Here is a 12,379-nt window from a genome sequence, read left to right as displayed (position 1 = left end):
CCTTACACGTCTGACATTAGCCTTGTTTGTCTTTCACCATATGTCACCTACCCCATATGTCCACATACAATATGTCAGCAACAAACATTGAGTCTTATTTTAACACAGCAAATTATTAGCTCCTTATATTCTCCATTTAGAGATTTTTATTACATTTTATTTAAATTTATTTTTTTTATTTACTTATTTTAATTTTTTTTTCCTTGAAGAGTAAATTATTCATCTGTAATAGGAATGTGCAGAATAGCTAGGCCAGACTTCTGCTTACTGTCTGAATTCCCAGGTCTAGTCACACTGGACTTGCAGGTCAAACATAGGATGGCTCAGCTGCCATGGGAATAGCACACATATGCTTTTATATAATCAACATGATAGAGGGAAAAGAAAGCTGGATAATTTGAATCCTATAGGACTGTAAAATGCTTTTGTCAAGTAAAATTTTACAGTTACCTCTTTACACCTGACATAATACACTGAACAGGGTTCAGTTGTATCATGCATTTGGACAGGTTGAAAATTCAAAGAAAATCTGATGGGTTATAATTGCTTGGGAAAGATGAACTGATATAAAACACAGCAGAATAGATTCAGTTAAAAATAAATAAGTAAATAAATAAAAGCTTGACTTGGCATTTATTGCCACTTATTACTGACTTGCCAGTATTACTGATCAGTTTCAGAGTCTTCCATGAGAACTGGTATTGGGGTAAAACGGTATCTCTGATGTGAAATTTAATAAATAAATAATCCTTTTTTTTTCCTGTTCTCCACATAATTATTTTATTTTCTGTAATTCTTTCATTTTCGATAAGAATTCTCTGGCCTTCTCACTTAATTCTGGAATGGAGCTCTCTCTTAAAATAATTTCTGTGCATCAGAGGAAAGCAGCTAACTCTGTGACTCTGATCCACAATTCCATTTGTTCACTAATGAAGAGGCTGTCCCATATATCAGTGTGCATACACCTTCCTTTTTGACTAACATATTGTGTTATTTCTCCTTCCAGTCACTCTCATGTTACTCATTCCCACTGATTCTCAAGAATACGCCATCTGAGATGTATCAGGTAAAAGGCCTATGACTGAAAACAACCTAAGGTGGCTGATAATGCACTCGTCTTACCTGATCCCAGGGACAGATGATTCCTCCAAAAAACATAAAGAGGTAACCCATGGCAACCAGGCAGGCCCAGATCACCAAGGAGAAAACTCGGAGCAGCTTCTTGAAGATGGATTCGATGCAGACCAGAACAAAGATAGTGAGGAAAATAGCCAGCCCAGTGGGAACAGTGATTACAAAGGCGATGTGATCCTCGATATCCTGCAGAGAGATTGCAGTGTTACAAAAAGAACTTTAATTGCACCTTTCAATTGCACCTGCACGACAGCCACTGGATAATAGTTTACCAGATAAACTAGTGACTGCCAATGAACCAAAGAACCCACAGACACTTCTGTCAAACTGGGGGACTGAGCAGTAACCTTTGCTGGTTGATTTGTTTCTCTATAGGTTACACAATGCCCTTGCTAATATTATGCACAGTAGTTAAAACAACAAATATAATTTGCCCAGTGCCACACAATAATTACACATTAAGCATATAATTATTATTTTTAACTAACATTACACAAACTCTTCAGCATTGCACTACACTTAATAAATAGTGCAATGCTGAAGAGGTAGGTAAAGAGATTGTGTATGTACAGTAGCACTAATTCATTGGTCTCCCATGAATTAACTGCTTTAGCTTGTATTATTGTCAACAGTAATTTGCTTGGGGTAAAAGCATTGCCTAAATCAGTTTTCAACAATTCTAAATTCCATCTCAAATCAAACACACCTGCCGGTAATTTTATAATCCATAATTTTGCAGGTATGTTTGATTTGAGATTCTGCAGGATAGAGTTGGCCATCCTTATCCTAAATCAGGAGTAGGCAAGTTCTATCCTTGAGAGCCGCAGTCCTGCAGATTTCAGCTCATCCCTAATCAAACACAACTGAACAAGCTAATCAATGTCTTCAGAATTACTAAAGCTGTGTCCGAAATCACCCGCTTGTCAGGATTCGCCCAATAAATGCAGTAAACATTGTAAACATTCAGTTCTTTATAATTTTCCTATTTTTTAAAACATACACTCGGCCATACATGAAGAAAATAAAAACAACTGTACAAATAATGAAAAGAAAATATGGAGTTCCAGGGCTCAGATGTTAACAGTTGGGATCCCCAACCCAAAAAAACTCTCTTAACAAACAAAACCTAGCCCTTATATCACCAGGACTGTACCATTAACAAATGACAAAGGGGTCAGCCACACACAAATACTTTCAAATGACTTTACTACTTAAATTAGTTTAATTCACATCGCATTTAGAACAAAATAAATAAAATTAATACCATCCATAAATAATTTTCACTTATACACTATAACAAATCATGTAAATAAAGAACAACATAATTTGTCTCTGCTCGTGGTTTCACCTTCCATTCACCAGCGTGCACTCCAGTGAATAGAAAATAATAATTAGGAGCTACCTGTCCTCCTTTATGCATAAAGACAACATAAATTACCTAACTTAGAGCATAAATATTTAGACAAATAAACAAAAGAAACGTACTAAAATAAATACAAATTTACAAAGGAGAGAAAAATAGAAGGAAAAAAACACATAAAAACCAATACATAACCCTAACCCGTGTCAATTGTAAATTAGTATCTTTCATATTACTCAACCATTTCAAGGATTTATGGTCTCCATCACAAAATCCCGGCCCAGTAAATATTACTTCAATGAATCAAGGGCCCATTTCAAAGCTAGACATTCTTTTTCCACCATGTTCCTTCTTCTAGAAAAATGCTATATGTGAGGATTTCCAGTCAGGTTTTAGACCATATCATAGTAATGAGGCTGCTCTCATTAGAGTTACAAACGACCTGCTCTTCTCATCTGATCGCGGTTGTAGCTCTCTATTAGTGCTACTGGATCTTAGCGCTGCGTTTGATACTATCGACCACAAAATTCTTTTAAACAGACTAGAAAATGATTTTGGCATTAGAGGAAGTGCACTGGCATAGTTCATATCGCACTTATCAAACCACCATCAATTTGTGGCAGTAAATGAAGAGGTATCATACCAATCACAAGTGCAGTATGGAGTACCTCAAGGCTCAGTACTAGGCCCCTTACTTTTCACGCTTTACATGTTACCCTTGGGAGATATCATTAGGAAACATGGTGTTAGCTTTCACTGTTATTCTGATCATACTCAGCTCTATATTTCTTCGCGACCCGATGAAACATACCAATTTGCAAAACTAAAGGAATGTATAGTTGATATCAAAAACTGGATGACTAGCAATTTCTTACTGCTAAATTCTGAAAAAACGGTGTTAATTATTGGACCAAAAAGTTCATAATAAAAGATCACATAATCAATCATTTTTAGGAGCTTCCGACGAACTCCCCTCCCACCATGCTTTCGAAAGGGATAATGGTTCCTGCACTTCGTGCCCTTATACCAGCTGGAATGGCTAGAAACCTGTGGATGCCTGAGGTATTTCCCTATGCACAAACATGAGGTAAGATAACCACTGATCTCAGTCGGTCCCCGCCTCATTCACAAATTTGCGAAGCATCTGTACAAGCGTTTGATTTAATCTCTCCACAAGCCAGTCTGTTTCGGGTTGACAGGGAGTTGTTTTTAACCCTTTTATTCCCAGTAACTGATACACTTGTTGTAGGCACTGAGAACTGAAATTCTTCCCTCTGTCAGTCAATATTTCTTTTGGTAACCCCACTCTAGAGAAAAACTGTATGAGACAAAACGCAGTAATTTTGGCTTTGATGTTTTTAGAGAGGAACACCTCTGGAAATCGCGTCGCATAATCAGAAATGACCAGTATGTATTTATAGCCATTTTTACTTCTCTCTAACAGGCCCACGATGTCCATTCCCAGCCGCTGATATGGAACATCAATAACGGGTGGAGGGACTAACAGTGCTTTGTGAGGTTTGCGACTTCCGCTATATTGACACTCAAGGCAAGCTTTGCAGAAATCAACAATGTCTTTGGACATACCTAGCCAATAAAAATACCTGCTACTCCTAGAGTGTGTTCTTCGCCCTTCCAAATGTCCCGCCCAGGGAATAGAATGGCCTATGGTCATCACAACATTATTTACACTAGCTGGCAGTACCATTTGTAAGTTTTCACCAACTTTGCGATACAACGGGTCATTAATTACACAGAGAAATGCATGACAGTTGACCCACTCTGTGCTGCCTCCACAACTTGTGAATACAATTTTGAGATTTCAGCATCCTCTTTTTGTAACTGTCTCAAATCGCCAGGGATTAAAGGGGTCATCGGATGTCCATTTTCCACAAATTGATATGATTCTTTAGGGGCTTAATGAAAAGTCTATAACATACTTTGGTTGAAATTTCGCAATGGTAGTGTAAAAAACACCTTTTTTACCCCGTCAAAATCACCTCTGCAGAAATCAACCCATTTTTTAGTCCATGTCCCTTTAAAAGCTCAGGACTCTGCTAACCCCGCCCCTCTCTTCCGTGGGGTGATGAGCAGTACTGTTTACTTTAGCCGCGAAACTCAATTCTTCTCTAGATGAAGCTGGGTCACGAATGATTCGCGTGAACATAGACGCATTTAGGCAGATCGGGATCAGCGCATTCATTTAAAAAACAAAAGTAAGTTAATCCTCTGCGGCTCAGATGTCAGGAGTAAATGATGACTGCTTTATTCATTATTACATCCAACAACAAAACGCCTCAATCAGAGACATCTTGTCTTCCCCTGCACCGGAGGCGGACAGCTCTCAGCTCCCTCAGGGCGGGTCTAAGATAAGTCGGTCTTATCAGTCAACTATCGTGGGGGGGCCTGTACAGAACTTCATTCTGACAGGGCTCTCAGAACAGCCTGATTTGAGAAAGGGGATTTTAAAATAGGGATTTAAAAAAAAACACTGGGTGGATTTTTATCATTATATGATGGATGTGTACACATACTTCCAACACACATTTATATTAAAAAAACTTGACAGATCAGTCAGAGCAGTAAATATGTCAAACCCTGTGCCAGTCCCACCCTCATCAAATAGGCCTGATCCCCTATTCCCAAATAAACATCAGTTACAGGATAAGGGCGCTCCTCCCCATGAACACATTTCACAATTACAGGGGAATCACTGAGGGCACCTAACTGGGGAAAACCTTCGAGTCAGCTAAGGTTTGCGTGCAACCCGTACCAATTAAAGCAGTAACCTTGTTACCATTCAACTCTGTCATTCTTAACATTGGATTTGGAACAGACAGACTAGTTTCAGGAACCATTTCTCGAGGCATATAACACATAGTGATAAGATTTTTCTTTAGCTGGGGATACACAGGTTTCTTATGCCCCAACTGACCACACTTATTACATTTAACAGAACCTGTTATCAAGTCTCTAAAATCTCTAAACCCGAAGCACCAACAGTTTCATTGTGTCCGGCCTCATTAGGAGACCCACTACCTTGAGATGTTCAATGCAGTCAGCAAGAAGACCTGCCCCGCATCATCTTCCATGCAGCAAGTATTACTCCAAGGCTCAGTCTTTCGGCATGCCACCACGAAAACTTCCGCTAACTGTGCCGCGTCCTGCGCTGTAACCGGGTCGTGCTGCTTTACCTAGGTCTGCAGATCGGGGCTAAGCAACTGAGTAAAACTGTTCCATAATTACCATTTTCCCAATCTGTTGTTTCGTTTTCCCTGTCAGTAAAACGACATGTACCAGAAGTGAGTCTCACCCACTTCTGGTACATGTCTTTCAAACGGACATACAGTTATTTTGGAGTTTCCTCCCCCAGCACCTCCATGGCACAGAATCGTTGCTGGTAATTCGTTTGATTGATGGAATACTTTGCCAGGATAGCTTCCTTCACATGCACATACTTCCTGGCATCCACAACATCCATAGCCATGGGCACTGCGGGCTTTGACCGTCAATAATGGAATGAGTCTTATGGCCCAATCCTCCCTCAGCCATCTACACACCTCAGCGATCCGTTCGATCGTAGTCAAATAATGTTCAATATCGTCTTCCTCACATAACTTTTGCAGCTTTACCTCCTTCACCGCACATCCAGCATTCAAATTACGAGAGCCAACAGAAACAGCAGGTGAGCCCTCTGGCCCAGCAACAGCTCTGTCTCGTAAATCCTCCATCGACGTTCACCAACTCACTTCTCCTTGCAAAAGTCGAAATTGATGCTTCCGTGATTTCCACCTAGTTTCCTGACATGCCGCTTCTTTAGCCTGAAGTGCATCTCTTTCTTGCTGATCCGCCATAAATTTCAACACGTCTCCCTCCAACTCATCTGCGTCCATGTGCTCCACTGCACCTGCCCAAACTTTGTTTGCGCCTCCCCATCATCAGGCACCAACTCCACCTCTGCTGGAACCACTACACCTGCCGTGCTCTTCAGGGCCATTCCAGTCAAGTTCTAGCCAGTAACCTCCTTGCAATCAAACTCCTGAATGCAATCCCACCGCTGCCACTACTTGTCAGGATTCGCCCAATAAACGCAGGAAGCATGATTTGCAAACATTCAGTTCTTCATAATTTTCCCATTTTTAAAATAAACACTTGGCCATACATAAAGAAAATAAAGACAACTGCACAAATAAAGAAAAGAAAATATGAAGTTCCAGGGCTCAGATGTTAACAGTTGGGATATATGACAACATATGACAAAGGGGTCACATACATTCAAATGACTTAACTACCTAAATTAAATGAATTCACATCGCATTTAGAACAAAATAAATAAAATTAATACCATCCATAAATCATATTCACTTATATACTATAACAAATCATGTAAATAAAGAACAACATAATTTGTCTCTGCTCATTGTCCTCCTTTAGCACGCATAAAGACAAAAGACATAAAGACACATAAAGATCTAATTTAGCGCATAAATATTTAGACAAATAAACAAAAGAAACGTCCAAAAATAAATACAAATTTACAAAGGATGAGAAAATTAGGAAAAAAAACCCATCAAAACCTATACATAAATAACTTATCAAAATATACATTTATAACACTTAAATCAAATACATTTACTGTATGTGTGGCCTCAGTCATCACACCCCATACCCTTAAAACTTAGTGGACATTATCGAGTGCAGTCATTCAATCCCACAATGCACAGCAATAACAAGTGTACAACTGATGTATGCTCAACTGCTAGAGAATACCCATAATGCACTGTGAGAATCGCACGCCAAATGAATTGCCGCATTTTGCCAGAAGATGGCACCCAGAGCTGAATCATCCATCTATTCATTTTACAAAGCACTCATCCTTGGCGTACCGAGTAATACAGTCCACTCATTTTATCACATTTAACCACAGCTGTTGTCGTTTTTTGTCTGGGAGTGGCAGCAGGTATGTGATCAAATTTCTAATTTGAAGCTGTATTACGTAAATTCTGGCACCCAACATCACAACAATACGATATTTTAAGCTCCTTATGTAGCCAAATCTACGCTGGTCTCAATTGGCCACTTCCAGTTTTCCCTTTGTTTTGCCTCCAGCTAGCGCTGTGACAGGCCGTTTCTCAAACGCAAGGCTGCATCCTCCGGAGGTCGCGTTTGTAGGTGCATACGTCATCAAGCCTGGTTTATTTCAGTTAACTGAGCATTACATTCGCAAGTCATAAGCATATTACAACAATTTACGCTTAACTAAGAATAATGGTCAGCTTTATAATTTCTAATATTCTAAAATAAGATCTTCTTTATGACGTATGCAGCCTACAAATGCGACCTCCGGAGGATGCAGCCTTCCGTTTGAGAAACGGCCATAATTGTGACGTCAGCCCTACATGACCCTAGTTAACTGTGGTTGGCCTGGCCATGCGTCACTCAGAAAACAACAAGCCAATCAGAAGAGAGGCTCATGAATATTAATTAGACAGGCCAAAATCGACCTGTTCTTAGCAGAGCTCCTGAGAGAGGAGCTCTAAAAATATATTGAGATGGTTTTTGGTACTTATACCACAAATACATGTTCGTAAGGACATCAAAACCTAAAATAAAACTCCAGAAAGGTGTACAGTATATGACCTTTAAGGCAGGTGAGGGTTTTTTTTCAGGGTTGGGGCTAACTCTGCAGGACTGTGGCTCTCTAGGACTGAACTTGCCTATCCCTGTACTAAATGAATAAATGTAAATCATTAGGATTTATTATATGCAGTCCCTCCAGGATTTTGCGATTCTGCGATTGCTGAATTAATTGCAAAATCAAGCAAACTCCGCAATTTTCAAATTTCAAATTTTCATAATTGCCGCAGATTTTCCGCAGATTCTGGGCTTAGACGCATCCCGTAACATCATCGCAATACGAATCCAGTCAAAGGAAGGTTGTTCCTCATTTTGAAAAATGGAATGAACAGCCTTGTGTTCTCATCATGACCGATTTACAAGAGCTACATTGGACAAATGAACCGAAAGCAGAATGAATTTGCGCTACTCGTTTGGGCTACAATAAACACAGACCGTTTATCTGCTCGGGCCAGAGCCGTGGGCTGCTCTCGATCACCCGACACCATTATACACAGCGCTGGGAGATACAGTGAAGAAAGTAGTCGAATTCGCCGCAGAACCAATAACATCTCTGTCAAATCTTGTGAGAAGCATTCAAATTCGGCACAGAATTCTGTTAAAGCTACGGATATCAGAACAAACGCCACTGATGTGGAAACCAGGAAAAACATTGTTCAATAAACACAAATCTGCAGATTTAACATAACTACAGGAACAACTTGTGGCAGAAATGGTCTAATTTTTTCGAGTGTTTTTAAAGGGGACGATTATGCTCCTTTTTACAAGATGTTTTTACAAGATTACAAGTCTCTGATATCCCCAGAGTGTGTATGTCAGGGGTGGGCAAACTTTTTGACTCGAGGGCCACATTAAGTGAGGGGCCACATAATATGAAGCTTTGATTTATTTTAAAAAAAATTCTAAATTGACACTCACTTACTACTGTACTATGTATACTTGTACCTACATGGCAGTTCTATTCTTGTACCATCTTTACCTATTTTTATGAGCACTTTATGACACACAGATAAGTTGCATCAGTGTGCAAATCAATTAAATAAGACACATTTTATCATTTCATTCAGAAATAATGTAAAATAAACGAAACGTTTACAAACATTAGAAACATGATTTTATATTCCCTACCCTCCACAAACAATCCTGTAAATTTAGCAGTGTTCAGAATAGAAAAAAGAACGAAAACATAAGTAAAAAACAAACACAAATTATAGTGGCATTCACTATAAACATATATTATAATCGCCCAGCCTAAATATTTAAAGCGAAACTCACTTGCCTTTTCTCATTCATCACCAATCCTAATGTGTGCACTTTGCACTTGACCTTGATTGCTTTATATAAGTCGCCTTGGAAATCGCAGCACATTTCAGATGAAAAAAACGCAATTTATAATCCAGAAAAACAGTACTATATCCATTTTCATAAAAATGTGTGTGGAAAACAGAAGAAAGCATATCTTTGCAAGATAAAAACAAATAAACATCAACAATTTATTTTAATTAATTAATTTAACAACAAGACAAATTATGTCCATGTTTTCCCTACAAAATTACAGCACCCGTGAGCAGGAGCATAACACTGGCATTTGTTCTGATACTGGAAAGTATTTTAATCATTTTTAAAACAGTTCTAATACAAGGCATTTTTCAAAACAAATGAACACTTTCACATTTTTAAAACATGTAACTTATTTACAATGGTGCCAGTTTTGTAGTGTATATAGCTATTTTGACTTTTTATTTTGTATTTTCTGTGCGGCTTGAATGCGGCGTCCGTCAAAAATAGACTAGGCGCCTCTCTTTAGAGAGCCGCTTCTGAAACGTGCCGCGGATTGACTGGAGCAGCGGGACAGTGTAAATCAGGGGTTATATACTGCAATACAGGCTACAGCGCCATCTATTGGATTTTACTGATATTGCATATTGGAACAACTGCCTCACGGGCTGGATGAAAACGCCCGTAGTTTGCCCACCTCTGCAGATTCGTATCATTTTTTTTTTAATCCCTCGCGGGCCGCCACAGGAGTGATAGCGGGCCGTAGTTTGGACACCCCTGGTGTATGTGAAGTTTTAGCTCAAAATACCCCACAGATCATTTTGCATAGCTTGTTAAAATTGCCACTTTTAGGCTGTGAGCCAAAACGCTCTGTATTTGATTGTTGCTTTAATGCAAATGAGCTGGTGCTCCCGGAGAAGAGGGCGGAGCTTCAAGAGCTCACGCTCAGGCAATAGCAGTGCTAGCCTTTGCAAATAAACATTCCCCTATTAGTACAAGCCTATTATCTTTACAGAAAACATACTCTGTTTCAAAGTCAGTCATCTGATTGTACTGTGCATAATAAATTCGCGTTTGTGAATTACACCGACAGTGAAAGTGACATGACATACGGCCAAGTATGGTGACTAGGGGTGGGACAATAAATCGATATGGCGATATATCGCGATCCTTCTCCATGCCATACGAGAATCGATATCTGGAGCCAAATATCGATATTTTCATTAACACAATAAGGCACTCTAGATAGATTTCCCTGCTTCCAGCGTCTAAAAATGTATGGAAATGGCAGCCGCGCAATTTCCAGCTTCTTTCCAAAGCACTCTGAGCAACCATGAACCACGTTCTCTATGAAGATGGTGAAACATGAGGAACCGAAGGATAAACAGATTTTCAGCCACTGTATTTTAGCTCTACTGCTATATTATATATGTTTATGGAGATGAACTAAAAAAACTACCCCGGTGCATATGGTCCATGCTGATAGCTGTTCTGTCACTTCCGATCATGTTATTATTGCAGAGCGCATATTCAGTCCGTGAGTAGCCTCTCCCCTTGAATCGCAGGTGGATTTCCCTCACTATATGTGCTAGAGAGAGCCCTGCCATTGCGTCCAGTTTTCCATTCTCTCTCAGATATTACAAGTGCGCGTTATGCAGTGTGAGGGCAGTGGGCACCGACCGGTAGAAACATAAATCTGCACCTATGGCATGGACGGCGAAACAAAACTTTGTCAGAGCTGTCATGTGGCGCAGAAGTATGTGTGCTTGTCGTGCATCTACATTTGAAATAACAAACCTGAGCGCGCAAAAGACGTTGATAAGCATAAATAAAGTTGATAAGCAGTTAAATGTGTTGGTTTACACACAGAGAAAAGTGTAAGCTTTTAAGAAGTCCAAGAATAAAATGATTAATTTACTTAACATGTTAAAATTGATTTACAGAACAATTTTTGCTGTTTTCTAACAGTTTGGACTTGAATAAAGAAAGAAAACTTGCACTTAACCTTTTCACAGGCATTTTGTTTTCATAGTTAGATATCGTGATGTATCATTATATGATTGTCAAGCAATACATTGATTATCGCAGAATCGCTGTATCCTGATATTATCGTTATCATGAGACATGTATCGTGATTATATCGTATCGCGTACCCTGCAATTCCCACCCCTAATGGTGACCCATACTCAGAATTTGTGCTCTGCATTTAACCCATCCAAAGTGCACACACACAGCAGTGAACACACACACACCGTGAACACACACCTATGGTGCATGGCATGCTATCACAAACTTTATAAGTCCCACTCTAAGTCCCAGTGATTATGAGCTCAACTCAAGCGATCGATTCTCATTGCGTTCATATGCAATTTTTAACCACCACATTCCTATTCATGGTCATTAATGAAGGCAGCACCATTGAAAACAGACAGAGACAATGGTAGCTTTAGCATCATTAGCCTTACAGAGTGCCAAGAAGCTCTTTCAGCGCACGAAGCGTTGGTATTGATTCCTACACGTATTGGGCACTTTACCAATTTTTTCTGGGACATTTCCTTAGACAATGAAACTTAACCACAGTGTCCTCAGCGGCTCAGATGGAGGAAGTCTATGAAGACTCCTATGTTCGTTAGTGCATCCCAAAACACAACACTTGACATGCCTCTTTGGCGCTGACATTGTATATCTCCAGCAGCTACAGCAAGTTATCATTAATGGCGGAGGCGGACCACAGCTTCTCACTCAGGGCTGTGTCTATGCTTACAAGGCAACGCCACAAATGGCCGGGACTTTTTCCCCTCGGTGACGTGAACAGAGGGAGAATCTTTTGATTCTTTTGAAAGCTCTTTTGGAGAGACTGTTTATGATTTTTTAGATTATAAAAAATGACTGGGTGGATTTTTACCATTATTGGCTGGTTGCTTTCACACACTGTGGCCACACAACTGTGTTCAAACACATTATAAAAGT

General features: G+C 39.6%; 1 protein-coding gene across 1 annotated transcript in view; it reads right to left on the bottom strand.

Annotated features, from left to right (window-relative positions):
• Window positions 1-201: 201 nt before the first annotated feature.
• LOC306877914 (adenylate cyclase type 2-like) overlaps window positions 202-12,379 on the bottom strand; it is a 34,856-nt gene continuing 22,678 nt past the window's right edge. The window contains exon 2 of the mRNA XM_079429953.1: window positions 202-1,320. Within this exon, the coding sequence (XP_079286079.1) occupies window positions 1,093-1,320 (228 nt within the window). The 3' untranslated portion in view covers window positions 202-1,092. The remainder of the gene's footprint in view (window positions 1,321-12,379) is intronic.

The sequence above is a fragment of the Barbus barbus genome (genome assembly GCF_936440315.1).
Source record: "Barbus barbus genome assembly, chromosome: 12".
Taxonomy (NCBI): domain Eukaryota; kingdom Metazoa; phylum Chordata; class Actinopteri; order Cypriniformes; family Cyprinidae; genus Barbus; species Barbus barbus.
Note: the sequence above shows the minus strand (reverse complement) of the source record. Positions and strands in the feature narration are given on the sequence as shown.